Source organism: Xyrauchen texanus, chromosome 32 (assembly GCF_025860055.1).
Source record: "Xyrauchen texanus isolate HMW12.3.18 chromosome 32, RBS_HiC_50CHRs, whole genome shotgun sequence".
NCBI lineage: Eukaryota > Metazoa > Chordata > Actinopteri > Cypriniformes > Catostomidae > Xyrauchen > Xyrauchen texanus.
This window is the reverse complement of record NC_068307.1, coordinates 18,977,342-18,996,591: the sequence shown is the minus strand read 5'-3', so window position 1 is coordinate 18,996,591 and position 19,250 is coordinate 18,977,342. Positions and strand designations below refer to the sequence as shown.

The window sequence follows — 19,250 nt, the reverse complement described above, 5'->3', positions numbered from 1 at the left end:
ACTGTAAAGACAGTTGGTGTCATTTAGTTTGGTTGAGAATCGCTCATCAAGCATGTCATATCATCTGTAAATAATTGTAGGTAATATGCTTATCAGTCAGTACAGTGATTGATCAATATTTGTCACAAGGGACCGCAATGTCAGAGGAAGCTTTGATGAAACTTCAGGAGGCTGCAGGTCATTATTGATTGAAATAAGCGGGATTAGATATGGCTGCTGTAGTCATGGCGATTATGTTTTGACTGATAGGGATTAAGAGTTGTCTTTTGTCTGTCTCTCAGAAGACTTAGCAGAACAAAAAGGGGATAAGAGAGAGAACCCCTGTCTCTGTGTACTACTGACCTGCAGAAAGTCATCTGAGTTGAGCGTCACTCACAGGTGCTCTGTTTTGCATATGGCAGGATTTTGCTTATGATGACTCCAAAGTGGAATTTAATGTTGATGCTCCCAATGGTGTGGTGATGGAGGGATACCTGTTTAAGAGGGCAAGCAACGCTTTCAAGACATGGAACAGGTCAGACTCTGAATTTGTGATTGTGTTTGAATGTCTATGTAATTGTGAATTATTAAGTACATGTTTATCTCTCCTACCAGGCGATGGTTTTCAATACAGAACAGTCAACTAGTCTATCAGAAGAGACTAAAAGTAGGTGGTTCATCTGCTATAATACAGACTTTGTTTTTCTGCTGTTGAATCTTTTATTACAGTGCTTGCAAGGCAGGTCTGATTGATGTTTGTCAAACATTCTGGTTAGGGTTTGTTCTACACCCCTAACCGTAAGTAGTTAACTTCTGCAACCGATTAATGTATGCATTTGTAAATGTAAAACTTTACCCAATCTCAATTTGACTTAGATTTAGTGAATGTTCTTCATTAAAAAAGTAACCGACAGTGAGGACGTCTTCATAATATTTGCATACTGAATTCCAATTGGTCTTCTTTCTTACATTTATTTTTTTCTTTCTTGCATCTTTTTAACCATGTAGCCAGCTTCACACAAAATGTTATTATTGTGACCTCACATTGTAACCTGCCGTGTGTTGTAGGATGTCTTGACTGTGGTTGTAGAAGACCTAAGACTTTGCTCTGTAAAACCATGTGAGGACATTGAGAGGAGGTTTTGTTTCGAAGTGGTTTCCCCTACCAAGTGAGTGCTCTTACATATGTACTGTTTGTTTTTTCTGTATGAGAACGTACAGTTTCTAATAGCCAAATCAATGTACCCCCATCAGGAGCTGTATGCTGCAGGCTGAATCTGAGAAACTCCGCCAAGCTTGGATCCAGGCCGTTCAGGCGAGCATCGCTTCTGCCTATAGAGAGATTTCTGAAAACTATTACACTGAGGTCAGTCCTTCCAACTACTAGAATTAAAGGGATAGTTCACCCAAAAATAAATTCTTTCATCATTTACTCATCCTAGATGTTATGACTTTCTTTCTTCTGCTAAACATAAAGAAGATTTGTAGAAGAATATCTCAGCTGTATCTGTTGGTCCATACAATGCAAGTGAATGGTGGCCAGAATTATGAAGGTCCAAAGAGCATATAAAGGCAGCATAAAAGTAGTCCATAAGACTCTAGTGGTTAAATTCATGTCTTGAGAAGCAATATGATGTGTAGGTGAGAAACAGATACATATTTTGTTTCTTTTTACTATAAATTCTCCTCCCTACCCAGTAGGTGGCGATGTACACAAAGAATGCTAGGTGGAAGAAAGTGAAAGTGCAGATTTATATTATAAAAGGAGTTAAATAATGTTTCTCATCCACAACTATCATATGGCTTTTGAAGATATAAATTAAACCACTGGATTCTTATGGATTAATTTTATGTTGCCTTTATATGCTTTTTGGACCTTCAAATTTCTGGCCACCATTCACTTGCATTGTATTGACCAGAGTTGATATATTTTTCAAAAAATCTTCAATTGTGTTCAGCAGAAGAAAGAAAGTCATAACATCTAGGATGAGTAAATTATGAGAGAATTACAATTTTTATAGTGAACTATACCTTTAAAAACATTTCAAAAAAATATGTTTTCCATAGTTTGAAACAATAATATCTTTCTACCATCCCACAGCGTTTAGATAGGACAGCATCTCCCTCCACGAGCAGTATAGACTCTGCCAGTGAGCCACGGGAGCGTATTATCAGGGGAGAGAGTATTCTACCGCGGGTCCAGTCTCTTCCAGGAAACGAGATCTGCTGTGACTGCAGTCAGGCTGACCCACGATGGGCCAGCATCAACCTAGGCATTCTGCTCTGTATCGAGTGCTCTGGCATTCACAGGTGAGAGGTTGACGGCTTGTTGTTTTTGGGTGTGTTTTGCATCACATTATGTTCTAACCAACTGCAACCACAATAAGTGAAACTATATTTTGTCGATTGCTTTGGTTCTATTTATGTCATGTTGTGCTGGATGTCCTGATCCACATAGCTGTATATTAGGCATCAAATATGTTCTGATTGGTTATGATTTTGCAGCGTCGCACAACATTTTTGCTTTCACTGTGTACAGACAAATTACTCATCATTGAAAACTATCACGCCTGGTTAGGACAGTGTGTAAACAAATAAAATGCTGGTCTTTCATCAACATTCCTTTCTTTTTTGCTGATGTAATCAAGGCCACTCAAGATTTTTTAAAGTTGAAGAATGTAATTCACTGCGCCACCAAACGGAATTGGAAAAATAAACGTTGTTTTGAAAACAGCTTTCTGAATACGCCCCCTTTTGCCGTTGGTCAAACAAAGAGATTGTTCCGGGACACTCAAAACAAACAGAGCAATTTTTATAGCGCCACAGAAACACAGTGCTTACAGTTTTCGAGAAAAATAACCTATGAATGTCTTACTTGTTGTTGTCTCTGCATATTAAGCTGGGATAGGAGAAAGTATGTTAAGATAGAAAAAGTTACATACTTCAGATTTAATCAATATTATCAATTACTACTTTTCAAGAGCCTGTCAAATTCCCAAGGAAACAATTAAGTCACCCTACATTATTTCAAAAGAATATATTCACCTTGTAGTACATCACATTATGTAAGTTACTTACCTTACAAATGTAATTTTATGTTGTCTTTTAAACAGTTGTAGTTTTGTGTTTGCAAATCTGATATTGTTTGTTATAAATATGGTAGCAAAGCTAGGATTAAGGTATAACTGAGCAATACAAATCAAGCCACAATGTTACTTGTACTCATGGATAACATCATTCAACATACAGCATATTTGTGGCACCATCTGCCTCCATATTGATTTAACTGTAGATAGATAGGCCTTAAAACCACCCACATCAGGTAATTTATCCTGCATATATCACCCATGACTGATCGAACCCAAACAGCAAAATAGGTTTAATGGAGGGCAGGCCCTCATCCTTAAGCATATGACGCTTGTGTACACATACTGCGTCATTCCCTCATAGTGAAGCACCTTTTTTGCTCAGTCAGTTCCTCTGCGGATTACTGGCGCCAGCCTGGTAATCAGATTAAATCTCTCCCACCTTCTCAATGACGGGTGCCTGTGACCTCAGATAAGACAGCAGCCTTATAAGACTGGGGGTATTAGATTTGAATTTGATTTACTCAGACACAACAGGGCCTGCAGATGGAGATGCAGACGTAATTCTGACAGGTTTCTCCAGGAAGCAGACACAAACATATTTTGCCTAGTACATTGAAAAGATTTTTCGATTTGCCTCATGCCACAACAGAATCTAACTGTCCCAAATCTAAATAATGCCATGTTGGTCATGTTTAAATTTAATCCCATGTTGGATGGTATTCATTCTGAAATCTGTAATTCATTTTGCAGGAGTTTGGGTGTCCACTGCTCTAAAGTTCGGTCTTTAACTCTTGACACATGGGAACCAGAGCTTATGAAGGTAAGATCCCAGTGAGACCTTCTAAATGTATGACACTCAAGAAACCTGTCAACAATTAGCCTGGGTCTTATTTCATGTTTTGCAATTTTGTGTGTGTGTGTGTATGTGATATATATATATATATATATATATATATATATATATACACTCACCTAAAGGATTATTAGGAACACCATACTAATACTGTGTTTGACCCCCTTTCGCCTTCAGAACTGCCTTAATTCTACGTGGCATTGATTCAACAAGGTGCTGAAAGCATTCTTTAGAAATGTTGGCCCATATTGATAGGATAGCATCTTGCAGTTGATGGAGATTTGTGGGATGCACATCCAGGGCACGAAGCTCCCGTTCCACCACATCCCAAAGATGCTCTATTGGGTTGAGATCTGGTGACTGTGGGGGCCATTTTAGTACAGTGAACTCATTGTCATATTCAAGAAACCAATTTGAAATGATTCGAGCTTTGTGACATGGTGCATTATCCTGCTGGAAGTAGCCATCAGAGGATGGGTACATGGTGGCCATAAAGGGATGGAGATGGTCAGAAACAATGCTCAGGTAGGCCGTGGCATTTAAACGATGCCCATTTGGCACTAAGGGGCCTAAAGTGTGCCAAGAAAACATCCCCCACACCATTACACCACCACCACCAGCCTGCACAGTGGTAACAAGGCATGATGGATCCATGTTCTCATTCTGTTTACGCCAAATTCTGACTCTACCATCTGAATGTCTCAACAGAAATCGAGACTCATCAGACCAGGCAACATTTTTCCAGTCTTCAACTGTCCAATTTTGGTGAGCTCTTGCAAATTGTAGCCTCTTTTTCCTATTTGTAGTGGAGATGAGTGGTACCCGGTGGGGTCTTCTGCTGTTGTAACCCATCCGCCTCAAGGTTGTGCGTGTTGTGGCTTCACAAATGCTTTGCTGCATACCTCGGTTGTAACGAGTGGTTATTTCAGGCAAAGTTGCTCTTCTATCAGCTTGAATCAGTCGGCCCATTCTCCTCTGACCTCTAGCATCAACAAGGCATTTTCGCCCACAGGACTGCCGCATACTGGATGTTTTTCCCTTTTCACACCATTCTTTGTAAACCCTAGAAATGGTTGTGCGTGACAATCCCAGTAACTGAGCAGATTGTGAAATACTCAGACCGGCCCGTCTGGCACCAACAACCATGCCACACTCAAAATTGCTTAAATCACTTTTCTTTCCCATTCTGACATTCAGTTTGGAGTTCAGGAGATTGTCTTGACCAGGACCACACCCCTAAATGCATTGAAGCAACTGCCATGTGATTGGTTGATTAGATAATTGCATTAATGAGAAATTTAACAGGTGTTCCTAATAATCCTTTAGGTGAGTGTATATGTATATATATATATATATATATATATATATATATATATATATATATATATATATATATACATATACACTGGTGGCAAAAGTTTAGAATAATGTACAGATTTTGCTCTTATGGAAAGAAATTGATACTTTTATTCACCAAAGTGGCATTCCTCTTATCACAATGTATAGTCAGGACATTGATAATGTAAAAAATTACTATTACAATTTGAAAAACTTAAACTACTACAAAGAGTTTTGTAGTAAAACATCCTTCATGTGCAGCAATGATAGTTTGCAGATCCTTGCATTCTAGCTGTCAGTTTGTCCAGATTCTCAGGTGACATTTCACCCCACGCTTCCTGTAGCACTTGCCATTGATGTGGCTGTCTTGTCGGGCACTTCTCACGCACCTTACAGTCTAGCTGATCCCGCAAAAGCTCAATGGGGTTTAGATCCGTAACACTCTTTTCCAATTATCTGTTGTCCAATGTCTGTGTTTATTTGCCCACTCAAATCTTTTCTTTTTGATTTTCTGTTTCAAAAGTGGCTTTTCTTTGCAATTCTTCCCATAAGGCTTCAGACCCCTGAGTCTTTTCTTTACTGTTGTACATGAAATTGGTGTTGAGCATGTAGAATTCAGCTGAGGACATGTGAGGCATCTATTTCTCAAACTAGAGACTCTGATGTACTTATCCTCTTGTTTAGTTGTACATCTGGCCTTCCACATCTCTTTCTGTCCTTGTTAGAGCCAGTTGTCCTTTGTCTTTGAAGATTACCATATTAATTTATTTTATTTTAAAACAAAAAATGTAATTAAAATAAACATTTTTGAAATTGATGGCTTGGACCAAATAATAAAGAAAAGCAGTCAATAAGTGCCCAACATAGATGATGGGAACTCCTTCAATACTGTTTAAAAAGCATCCCAGGGTGATTCCTCAAGAAGTTGGTTGAGAAAATGTCAAGAGTGCATGTCTGCAAATTCTACTATTATTCTAAAATGTGAAGAAAAATATTATAATAAAGTGTTATAATGTGTTAAAAAACTTTTGACTGGTAGTGTGTGTATATATATATAAATATTATTATTATTATTTTCAAATTTTGACATTATTTTCATCCCAATTAAACACATTCTAATCTCATTATAGTAATACAAAAAAAAATTGCTTTTTATGTTAAATTATGTATTATATTAAATGGTAAAGTATTTATTTGTATGTATATATATATATATATATATATTGTAATGAAGACTCAAGTGGGTTGGGATCCATCAGCGGGTTTATTCAACAAAGGAATACTCAACGTACAGGCAGGGTCAAACCACAGGCAGACAGGGATATAGTAGACAGGCAGAGACGATATGTGAGCAGGCAGAGGGTCGGGGCAGGCAGCAGACAATGGTAGTATACAGACAGGAAAAGGTATAAGTAGGGCAGAAGCAATCAAACGTGGTCGGAGAGTAAAACACGGTTGGTACACGGTAAATCTCAGAGTAAACAGGATAACGCTTGGAAATGTAGCCGGAGCAAACAAGACTTGGCAGTGAAGTGGTAAACAGACATGATTTAAGTAGGGAAGAGACAACAAGGAACAGCTGGAGCATAATCAGACCTAGGTATGCGGGTTTATGGGAAATGTAGTCTTTCTGGTCAATACTCCGGTGAACCCGATCTCCGATGGCTGAGGGGGGAGGTGGCCTCACCAGTGTTCGTGACAGAGCTGTTCCGACTGGTTGTGGTGGCAGTAGGTTCGGAGGAATTTGGTGATCTCCTGGTTCAGGCGCTCCGTCTGACCATTAGACTGCGGGTGATACCCTGAAGTGAGGCTGACGTTGATGTTCAAGAGCCGGAAGAAGGCCTTCCATACCCTGGAAGTGAACTGTGGGCCCCGGTCCGAGACGATATCCTCGGGGAGTCCGTAGTAGCGGAAGGCGTACTGGAGTAAATGTTCGGCGGTCTCGAGGGCTGTGGGAAGCTTGGGCAGAGGTATCAGTCGGCAGACCTTGGAGAACCGGTCAATGACGGTGAGGATCGTGGTATGACCTCGGGAGTTGGGTAAGTCTGTGATAAAGTCCACGGCGATATGCGACCAGGGACGTTGAGGTATGGGTAGAGGTTGGAGCAGACCTGCTGGTGGTTGTTTAGGGGTCTTGGCTATGTTGCAGGCTTGACACCTACTCACGAAGTCGGCGGTGTCGTTTGACAGCGTCTCCCACCAGAAGCGGTTCCTTAAGAGGCGAGCAGTGGATGTGATGCCAGGGTGCCCAGAGTTTGGGCGTCATGCACCCAGCGCATTACCCTTTCCCGGATGCTGGGAGGTACAAATATCCGGTTGGGCGGACATTCGGGTGGCGACGGATCAGTAGCCTGGGCCTGAGAGATATCTGATATGAGGTCCCACTGGATGGGGGCTAGAGTCAACTCGGAGGGGATTATGGGTACGGCAACAGGACTTTGAGGATCGGCTTCGTACAGTCGTGAGAGTGAGTCGGCCTTGACATTCTTGGATCCTGGGCGGTAGGAAATAGAGAAGTCGAAGCGAGTAAAAAACAAGGCCCATCTGGCCTGTCTGGGGTTGAGTCGCTTGGCAGAGCAGAGGTACTCTAGGTTGCGGTGATCCGTAAAGACCAGAAATGGATGCCTGGCTCCCTCCAACCAGTGTCGCCACTCCTCCAGCGCGGCCTTCATGGCCAGGAGTTTGCGGTTGCCGACGTCATAATTTTGTTCGGCAGATGTGAGTTTGCTGGAGTAAAAGGCGCAAGGGAACAATTTAGGTAGGTTACCTTGGCGTTGGGAGAGTATAGCCCCAATGCCTGTGGCCGAAGCGTCGACCTCCACCACGAAAGGGATGTCAGGGTTGGGGTGATGCAAGATCGGTGCGGAGGTGAAGCGCTCCTTCAACTGGTCGAAGGCCCGAAGAGCGTCGGTGGGCCAGGGAAGCCTGGTTCGGCCCTGCTTTACCATGGCGGTGAGTGGTGAGGCAACGGTGCTGAAGTTCCTGATGAACTGCCGATAGAAGTTGGCGAATCCCAGGAAACGTTGGAGCTCCTTCACCGTGTTCGGTTGAGGCCAGTTTAGGACAGCTTGAACCTTATTGTCGTCCATGGCCACCCCCTCAGGGCTGATGATGTACCCTAGGAAGGCGACGGACCTCAGGTGAAACTCACATTTCTCCGCCTTGGCGTATAGTTGGTGTTCGATCAGTCGTTTCAGTACCTGTCTGACCTGGATGATGTGTTCCTCGAGAGAGTTAGAGTAAATTAGGATGTCGTCAATGTAGACGATCAGGCACCGGTTGAGCATGTCTCTGAAGACGTCGTTAATGTGGGACTGGAACACCGAAGGGCTATTGGACAAGCCGAACGGCATAACCCGGTATTCATAATGACCACTGGTGGTAGAGAAGGCGGTCTTCCACTCATCCCCCTCCCGAATGCGGATCAAATTGTAAGCACAGCGCAAATCCAGCTTTGTGTAGATCTTCGCTGACCTCAGTTGTTCTAGTGCCACGGGAACGAGGGGCAGGGGGTACCGGAACTTGACGGTGACGTCGTTCAGGCCGCGATAGTCGATACAGGGACGAAGAGAACCATCCTTCTTGCCCACGAAGAAGAACCCGGCTGCCGCCGGAGAAGTGGATGGTTGAATGAATCCCTTGGCTAGCTCCTCCTCGATGTATGACTTCATGGCGAGGGACTCAGGTTCCGACAAGGGGAAGATTCTGCCTCGGGGCGGTGTAGCTCCTGGCTTGAGCTCGATGGCGCAGTCGCTGGGGCGATGAGGCGGAAGTAGTGACGCCCTGGCCCTGCTGAACGCCTCACTCAAGTCGGCGTATGCTGGGGGTATCAAGGGGGAGGCGTCAGACCCCTTTAAGACTTTGGTGGCCCCCACGGTGGCAGGTAGAACGGGTTTCATACATCTCGCCGAGCAGTCAGGGCCCCACTGCGTGATTTGACTGTTCCGCCATGAAATTTGTGGTTCGTGTAATCGGAGCCAGGGAAGGCCAAGAATTACTGGGGTGTGAGGGGAGTGAATGACATAAAAACGCGTGGTTTCAGTGTGTAATACACCCACCTGCAGGAGAATGTCGGTGGTGGTGTAACACACTCGGCCGGATCCCAGGGGGGATCATCTAGTGCCGCCACTGTCAAAGAAGGAGTGCAAGCCGTTAGGGGAATGTGGCATTGTTTGCAAAATTCTTTGTCAATGAAGTTGCCCGCCGCTCCTGAGTCTATCATAGCACGTGCACCGGTACTGGACGCTATTTTGGAGAGCTTAACGGGAACTTCGAGGCAGGTTCTAGACTGAGTAGAGGAAATTAACAGACTCACCCCAGGCCGTTGTGGTTGTGATGGGCGTGTCGGGCAGCTGGTACGTTGATGTCCAGCTTGACCGCAGTATAGACAGAGGTGATTGGCGAAACGGCGTGCTCTTTCCTCTGGAGAGATGTGGGCTCGGTCGACCTGCATTGGCTCCGCGGTGTCGTGATGTTGGTGTCCCGTAGGGAAAGGCGTGGACCGCCGAGCTGGGGACCATTGAACTGGACGTCTGGAGCGGATGAGGCTGTCAATGCGGATCGCCAGGGAGACGAATTGCTCTAGTGAGGTTCCCTCATTGCGGCAGGCCAGCTCGGATTGGAGTTCCGCGTTCAGACCCTGCCGGAAGTGGATTCCACCCAACCGGTTTGTGCGGCGAGGGTGCGGAAGGAGAGTGCGTAATCCGCCGCCGTGCGATTTCCTTGGCGGAGAGCCAGGAGCTGTTCGCCGGCGTTCTTACCGTCCTCAGGATGATCAAAGACGTCAATCAAACCCTGCCGGAAGGAGTCAAAGGAAAACTGGGCGAACCCCTGGTTGGTCCAAACCGCGGTGGCCCAGTCGAGGGCTCTTCCCGTGAGCACGGAGCTCATAAAGAGAATCTTACTCTCATCAGTAGGATACAGTGCCGGTTGTTGTGCATGATGAACCCTTTACATCTTGAAAGCGTACCGTCAAACTTGTCGGGTAGCGCGAATCGTGGGCTGGCGGATGTGAAGAGATGAGGATCGGCGGCGGACTCCGAACTGGCTTGAGGCGCCGCCGGCGCAGGTGCAGGTGCGGGCTGGTGGAAGACTTGCATGGAGCGCATCATCTCCTCCACCGCTGACGTGAGCCGGCCGAGCTGATGTAGTTGGGTTGCCAGCAGATTAGCTTGAACAGAGAGTTCTTCGGCCATGCGAGAAATCACCGCTGGATCAGTGTTCGGTGAAGTCTTCTATAATGAAGACTCAAGTGGGTTGGGATCCATCAGCGGGTTTATTCAACAAAGGAATACTCAACGTACAGGCAGGGTCAAACCACAGGCAGACAGGGATATAGTAGACAGGCAGAGACGATATGTGAGCAGGCAGAGGGTCGGGGCAGGCAGCAGACAATGGTAGTATACAGACAGGCAAAGGTATAAGTAGGGCAGAAGCAATCAAACGTGGTCGGAGAGTAAAACAAGGTTGGTACACGGTAAATCTCAGAGTAAACAGGATAACGCTTGGAATTGTAGCCGGAGGTAACAAGACTTGGCAGTGAAGTGGTAAACAGACATGATTTAAGTAGGGAAGAGACAACAAGGAACAGCTGGAGCATAATCAGACCTAGGTATGCGGGTTTATGGGAAATGTAGTCTTTCTGGTCAATACTCCGGTGAACCCGATCTCCGATGGCTGAGGGGGGAGGTGGCCTTACCAGTGTTCGTGACATATATACAATGGATGGATAGATAGACTATATATATATATATATATATATATATATATATATATATATATATATATATATATTTATATCATGGTAGTGTTTGTTTTACTGACTTTCATTTATGATTATTTAAATAACAAAAAATTATCATGCAACTAATGCAAAAAATCTTAATGATCCTAAGAGTAAACATTTCTTCATGCAAATATATAATATCTTATTATGTCTTTCGATTTGAGAGTGAAATGTGACCAGGACATGTTTTCATTAAATGTATATGGTATTATTTTTATTGCATGGTTATAGTTATGTTTTTTAGTCTTATTGATGGAATGATGCTTAATTATTGATTCCTCTCTAGTTAATGTGTGAGCTTGGCAACACAGTAATCAACCAGATTTATGAAGGCTCATGTGAAGAAAAGAGACTAAAGAAACCTGGTCCCAACAGTTCAAGGTCAGCCTGCGACTCAGATTGAATAATAATCTTTTTAATGTCATTAAGTTGTCACTATAGTCAATGTTGCATTAATATAATGCTATATAATTGTTTTATTTAGGCAAGAGAAAGAAGCATGGATCAAAGCAAAATACGTTGAGAGGAAGTTTCTGAAGAAGATGTGTGGCTCAGAAGCCCTGGTGGAGGGCAGTAGAAAATCCCATCACTGGAACGTGAAAAAGTGCAGGAGGCACAACAGCTCCATCAGAGCTCCTAAAACACGGCGGAAATACAGACACGACACCGGCATTTTGTCACCTGGCAACCTTTCAGCTGGTACTTACCTGGTCATTTCTATACATGTTGGATCCCTGAGAGCCACAAATTCACAGTTAACAAAATATCGATTGGATAGTTGGTCACTGACATGCCCTGTTCTTCTTTCCTTCTCATCCTCAGCTGCTGCAGCTGCAAAGTTCAGAAGAGAATCTTTGTTCTGTCCAGATGAACTTGATTCCCTCTTCTCTTACTTTGACACAGGCTCAGGGCCTCGCAGTAAGTTACACCACCAGTGTGATTTCTCAGCTTTACTTTCTCTTCTAAAATGCAGAAATGATGATTTAAACAACATTACAACTAAAACAATACACAAGTTTTAACAGAAGAATTAGTGTAAGTGCTTTTATATAATTATACGGTTCACATTTCTGCATTTAAATCCTCAAAGAATTGGCCACAATCACTTTCATTTTAAGTGACTCACTGTAATCACGATTTTTGCCTCTTTTTTTATTTATTTTTTCAAAGAAAAAGAGATGGATGTGTAGCAATAATTTATTGCGGTAATCAATATTTTTCCACAAATGCTGTCAATTGAGTTTAACTTGTATTAAACCCTGAACATTCCTTTAAATTGCTTCATTTAAAAAAATATATACACTTTTGGGTGTTAACTACACATGTTTTTGTGAGGTTCACCCAGATATAGTTATAGGAGAATAGTGGCCAGTCAAGCATTGTTTGTTTTTGAGAAGGCTGTGGTGTGAGTAACGTGTCCCTGGCTTGGCACTCATTGGCCCCACAGGTCTCAGCAGTGACAGTGGGCTTGGTGGCAGTACTGACGGCAGCACGGATATCCTGGTATTTGGATCAGTGGTGGACAGCGTCACTGAGGAGGGTGAGCCGAATTAGTACCCTTCTTATTAACTTGAGTCATACTTATGCCTTGAGCCCTCTATTTGTCCTTCTTTATCGTCTCCCTCTGTCATTTGTGTCTTTGTTTTATTGCAGAGTGTGAAGACTCTGATGAGTCCAGTGGGGAGGTTGATATCGAGCAGGAAGCATCAGATCCAGAGGACGTGCGGGAGCTTGACCCGAGCACACTACTCCATAAAGCATCACGGGCCAGGAACATGCCAGTCATGGCTGAAGCACTCGCACATGGTGCAGATGTCAACTCTGTCAGTGAAGAGGAAGAAAGCAAGAGTCCATTAATACAGGCTGTCTTAGGGGTGAGACTTCCTGATTTCACATTAAATCTACAGCTGATGTGTGTAATTTCTGCGGCACTAGTGGCTCCAAACGAAATGTAATTATACTCAGGCCGCATTAAGGTACTGCGGAACATGTTTACTCTATGACCATATGCTACACTGACGACTTTTGCTGTTGCACACTGTCTCAGTGTTTATATACGACTTTTAGGGGCGGCTGTGCCTCAGGTGGTAGAGCGGGTTTTCCACTAATCGCAGGGTTGGTGGTTCGATCCCTGGCCCTCACGACTCCACATGCTGAAGTGTCCTTGGGCAAGACACTGAACCCCAAGTTGCTCCCAATGGCAGGCTAGTGCCTTGCATGGCAGCTCTGCCATCATTGGTGTGTGAATATGAGTGTGAATGGGAGAATGAGACGCAGTGTAAAGCACTTTGAATACCACTAAGGTTAAAAAGGTGCTATATAAGTGCAGACCATTTACCATATCACCATCTCCCACTGAATGCATTTACATGCGCATCCTTTTCGCGAACATCGATGGGGCAGTTGGGAGCCCCTACACAGTCACTGGTCCAGGGGCTTAATCCCAGGTAAGATCATTCGTTAATGCGGCCCTGAATAGAATTTGTCTTTTCAGAAAGGTTTCCCGAACAATCTCTCTATTTTCCATTGGTCGACAAACAGATAGCAATATTTGATGGCGCAGAGTCATTGTTTACATTTATGGGGGCAATCAACCTATGAACTGCTTAGTTATTGAAATATTTTAACATTTTGAATATTTCAAATGTAGAAAAAAATACACACATAGGGCCTCATTTATGAAACATGAGCAGAACAAATTGTGTAAATCGTTCATAAAGCCTTCTGACGTAAATTCTAGAATTCATGAAAGTTTTCATATATTCAAAACGTTAGTTGGTATGAACAAAATGTACACCTGCTCCCGACCATGTGTAAATCATGTGTAAAACATCCACACGTGTTGTGTTGCCTCAGGCAAATTGCCATGACAACATTTTGATCAAATTTACTAATAATTCAATGAATGAAATTAACTTTTAAAATAACAAATTATATAAAAATAAAAAAAATCGTTTTTAAACCATAGCCTTAATCTAACTTAATTAGAAATGTTTCTTTGTTGCTTGCATTTATTTCTTCAAAGTATAGTTTATTCCCATGTTATTCCCAAGTGCTTGGGTTGAAACATTATCGGAAAGACATTTGACTGTTTGCCTTCTAAAGTGACTGGTTGGACATATAGAGTGATATGAACTCTATAATTTAGGTTTCATAATTATTAACTTGATTCATGATTCACATTCAGTTGATAACTTATGGTCAATGCGAATGCTGTTAAACTAATAAGTAAACTCATGTCGCGGGCAGTCGCATACACAACACAACAGGAAAAAAATTTAAAAGCCCGGACACTGTCGTATAGCTCGCAAATCTTTAATATCTTACAGCGTTTCGCTCACAGATATTCTTCTGGCATTCTATTAATTTCTCTGAAGATTTTTCCAGTTGCATGGAATGTATATCACTGTTATCATCATGACATGATTTACCCAAGAAGTTTTACAGATGATGTTGGCTATGCACTCAAAGGAACTAAAGATGGTTAATGGTGTTGGACATCCTCCTGCTGGCATGAACTTAACCTCTTGAACTTTTAAATTCACAAAAGAGCCTCCAACGACAGCAAACACATGCATTGACAGTAATTCCTCTCTGTCTTTGAGTCGCTGTTGTGTTAGCTAAATATTTGCTAGATATTAAACACATTTAATAGTAAGTCTGTTGCCTTCCTTATATGGTGTTTTCATGGGCATGGATTTTTATAATTGTGAATAAATTTGCATGTGCGCCATATCCGGAGGAATTTTTTCGTGATGGTGGATTTTATGCGCAAATTACTCTGAATGTACTTGTATATTTACAAAAGTTCCATGAATGAGGCCCATCATCTTTCAATCTGGGGTTAAATTAAATTCTGTTGTGTTTATTTTTACTCACTGTTTCTGTTGAAATCAAAAATATCTCTCACTTCTTCTCCATCCCTCTCACAGGGTTCTCTGATTGCTTGTGAGTTCCTCCTGCAGAATGGAGCAGATGTGAATCAGAGGGATGTACAAGGACGAGGACCCCTCCATCATGCCACATGCCTGGGTCACACAGGGTGAGAACTGAGGCAATGCTGTGGCACATAAAAGCTCTGTTCCTAAACCTTGAGATCTGCCTACCTAGACAGCATTTTTAGGCTTCATAGGCATGCTATCATTCATAATGCCCAGTGCTTTCGTCCTTTAGTCCTTTACCTTATTAATACACTGAACCTTTCAGATGCCACAGGTGCTGAAGGGTTTCTACAAGACTTCATTTAACATAATTAAGACATAAATAACTCTGGCTCTTTTGTGTTTATGTGTCCACAGAGAGGTTTGCTTGTTCCTAAAACGAGGAGCTTCTCAGATGGAGATCGATGAGGACGGGCAGGACCCTCTCAGTATAGCCGTTCAGGCAGCCAACGCAGACATCGTCACATTGTAAGTCAAGTACTTCCTTTCCCTTTTAGGCCTTGGTCAATCTGTTATGTGAAGCTTTAGCACAGAACTCACTTTTTTACTCTGTCTCTTTCAGATTGCGGTTAGCTCGGATGAATGAAGAGATGCGGGAAGCAGACAGGCCCTTCGGACAGCCAGGTCAATACCCTTGCAGCAGTCCTACAGAGCAGCAGTACAGAAAGTGTATTCAGGAGTTTATCTGCCTCACCATTGATGAATGCTAGGGGGCGCTCTCGAGCGGTGACAGACTATGGGGAGAAGTTCTTTCAAAGTGTGTAGCTTTAGAAAGGAGCACCACCCCCCCCCCCTCCCCCCCCCGCCCCCCCAGAGTTACCTGACCAATTAGTTTACACATTGTGTTAGTATGTATGTGGTTAACACAAAATAATTAAATGAAACCGTTATTTGCAGTATGTGACAGGTAGAGCCTATTTGAATTTATGTGCATCATGCCAACGTGACTTTAATCGCAATATAAAAATGAATTTAATTAATTGTTGGATTAAAGGGCCAGCCTTTATCTCTTTAGATTGAGGTAAAGTTTGTTTCGTATTAATTTTAATTATTTCATAATTCAGAACAGAATTCCTTGTGTAATTGAGTCAGCATCCGTAAAATACGACTGTGCGCACTTTTCCTACCGACAGTATTTGTTATTTTTTTTATGCGTTTTTCTTTTCATTTGTGATTCTACTTAATGTTAATGTTGTTTGTTGTGCTTTTTATTTATGTTCCGTCCTGGGTGCAATGATAACTGGAAAATCTATTGTCATGTACATTTTTCTTGTTTATTTAGGTACTGAAGGGATTTCCTTTTGTCTAATTAAACTTTTTTCATCTTTTGCATTTGTAAAACAGTTTAAAACTTGCTCTACTCATCAGTTGTCCTCATATGCTAATGAAAAAGTTTTAGAGAGATGTCAGCTATTCTAAATTATTTATAGAACCTATAAAATTTGTCTGTTTTATATATTTGTACTTGTGTTGCCAAGCTCCCAATGACTGTAATGTGTTTTTTTATTGAAAACTGCTTGTCTATAGCAATCTGTCTGTAGAAGCAGTCCATATTTGCATGCTTTTACTCGCTCGTGTACCAAGGCAAAAGTGCCTGTCTGTATTAGAAGCACGGTTCTTTATTTTAGCCACATGCTTCTGTCATTATGTGAAAATGCATGAGCGCAGATGACATCTGCTTTGTGTTTTCCATTTTTTCTCCACATTTAATGCAATGAGTAAGACTAGCCCATGTCAGATTAAGTTTCAGCAGTGAGTCTGAAATGTGGGTGTAGTTTCATGAGTGAGTCACTAGATGGTCAGTACAGTACAAAGCAAAGAACATCTTACAGACTTATTTTTTTCTTAACCCTTATGTTGTGTTACAATCATTTTGACCTGGACAAATTTTATTTTTACTTAATCCAATTGGAATCATTTGCTCACATATGGTATCTGAAAACACACAAAAAAACTGACAATTTCCTTTACGTTTCATTGTTAGTTTTTTTTTTTTCTTCACTTTGTTACTTCTGTTTTGTTCCTGGTCAAAAATGAGCAGCCATTGGAAATTAATGGATTAGACTAAAGTGTACAGAAATATTAAGGGGCAGATTCACTAAACAATTTTCACGTGGTATTTCAGCACAAATACCTGCATCTATTCTGTAACTACCCGCAATCACATTTAGCAGCTGCAATCAGCACTGAAATTGTGCCGCATCTTCGGTATTTAAATGAAGTCATTGTCATTCCTTTCCACGCAAACACGCCTCCTTTCTATGCAAATTAGGCTCATTAAAGATTGTGCTTCATTCACAAAACTTTGTGCAATTTGAAAAAAACTTATTATAATAAAGAATGAGTGAGTGTTACAAAACTTTTGACCGGTAGTGTATATGCATTGTAAAATCCAGATTCTTAGCTTTCATTTATAACATAATTATTATTATTTTTAATATGTAAAATATAAGTACAAATTTACTAAAAAAAGAAGTTGACAGAAAGATCTAATGCAATATTTTGGGATAATATATGCTATATGAGAGATTTATTAACAATCTTAGTTGGCTGGTCATTTCTGACTGTGAACACAAAAGGTGTTAACACAAATGAACACAACACAAGGGTTAATTGAAAGAAAAACGGATGTATCTCAATAAAAATTGCTTGGAGGATGGAAAATATTCTCTGTAAAACATTTCAGTTTTGTTTTACAGAAACCTTCAGTCCACTACAATTTAGTTTATCTGAGAATAGGGACAGCTTAGAAAATAGAAAATCACAAATGCGGTGTTGAGGTCATTGTAAGGGACCAATTCAATTGTTGTGTCTGGATGTGTTTTATACAAAAAGTCAATCTTAAAAATGCTTCTTAACTGCTGTGCTGTGTATATGCTTTGAACTGTTCTCAAATTGCTTTCTCACTCTCTTCATTCAGCTTTGGTTTTGTTGTTTCTCTTGCAAAATTCTGTACAATTTGTTTTCACACTGTGAGATGACATTCCGTGTTTGGAAACATTCTTGTACTGTTTGTACAATTCTTTGTACGACAAAAATCTTTAAAAAGAAACTTTTGTCTTTTGAAACACTGACAAACAATAAAACAAGCGAAGTCTTGAACTCAAACTTCTGCTCTGCTTTTTCTATCTTTTGACAGTCTCTGCATCAGTCTGTAATTCCTTGCAAACAAACTGTTTGTTTAAGGATTTAGGAAGACGTTTGCAGACAGTGAGGTGTAGGGTTGGGTCACTATTCTCTGTTATTTTCTTTTGGTTGCAGTGTTGGTAAAGGGGCTGTTTAGAGGATAAGTCAGATAATGCAGATTCAGATGCGGATGGAATTCACACAAATGAGTGTTTCATGACTAGTTTCCAACTAGTGTTTTGGTGACACACACAATGCAAGAATTATCTTTTCAGTAGGTTTCTATTAAATATCCCCTTTGGATTGGTGTTTCGAGAAGGGACGTGGTTTCTGTGTTGTTATTGTCATGATAACATTGTCTTACCAGGTATCATTCCTCTTTTAGAATCCAGTATACCTGTGAGTCCACAGCGGGTAAGACGTAAGAATTTACGGGTGAGTTACATTGTTACACACTGTTTGGCTCTTTCACTTGGTATGGTGTTCACTTTATAGGTCTCTTACCTGATATAAAAGTGTTCTGTGCTTTCTCTTGGGTGTTCATAAATAAGTGACCCAATGACTCCATTAGTATATCTTGAAAATGATCAACATGATTTCTACATTCTCCTCTTGAGGAAAGAGCCGTTTTTTTTCTCAGTTTTTTCCTTCACATGAATCACACCAATTGAAATTTTGAGTTTAACTATCAAGAATAAACTACTAAAATCACCAAAGCTATTTATTCATGCATACAGTGGCCCTCAAAGTATTTGGACACTTAAGCCACACTTAATAGAAAACAAATATCAAACCAAATGGCATCTGCCAATAAATGATGCGAGACCTTTTTTCTGAACAAACTGTATTGACATCATTGGGAGGTGATTTTTATTGGATGTGTCCTAACGAATACAATATCTATTTGTTTTATCATTTGAAACCTAATAAACTTCTTTTTGGGAAATAGTTACCCGTTATCTTGCCACTTTGTTTGATATTTGTATCTCATGGACTGCCATTCAGATGACTGTGGCTTAAGTATCCAAATATGTTTTAGTACCACTGTATTTATTTTTGTAAGTTATGTTTGGCTGTCACATCCTGAATATTTGTAACCACCACCGTTTGGTCATTTCCTGTTATTCCCTGCTGTGGCT

General features: G+C 41.4%; 1 protein-coding gene across 1 annotated transcript in view; it reads left to right on the top strand.

Moving 5' to 3' along the window:
* The window catches only part of LOC127626268 (arf-GAP with coiled-coil, ANK repeat and PH domain-containing protein 3-like), a 112,593-nt gene extending 94,153 nt beyond the window's left edge, over window positions 1-18,440 (top strand). Inside the window, exons 11-24 of the mRNA XM_052101943.1 lie at window positions 402-514; window positions 595-646; window positions 1,048-1,148; window positions 1,234-1,345; window positions 2,081-2,289; window positions 3,819-3,888; window positions 11,331-11,425; window positions 11,529-11,743; window positions 11,867-11,962; window positions 12,492-12,584; window positions 12,698-12,918; window positions 14,977-15,086; window positions 15,343-15,453; window positions 15,548-18,440. Coding sequence (XP_051957903.1) covers window positions 402-514; window positions 595-646; window positions 1,048-1,148; window positions 1,234-1,345; window positions 2,081-2,289; window positions 3,819-3,888; window positions 11,331-11,425; window positions 11,529-11,743; window positions 11,867-11,962; window positions 12,492-12,584; window positions 12,698-12,918; window positions 14,977-15,086; window positions 15,343-15,453; window positions 15,548-15,695 — 1,746 coding nt within the window. The 3' untranslated portion in view covers window positions 15,696-18,440. The remainder of the gene's footprint in view (window positions 1-401; window positions 515-594; window positions 647-1,047; window positions 1,149-1,233; window positions 1,346-2,080; window positions 2,290-3,818; window positions 3,889-11,330; window positions 11,426-11,528; window positions 11,744-11,866; window positions 11,963-12,491; window positions 12,585-12,697; window positions 12,919-14,976; window positions 15,087-15,342; window positions 15,454-15,547) is intronic.
* The last annotated feature ends 810 nt before the right edge of the window (window positions 18,441-19,250 follow it).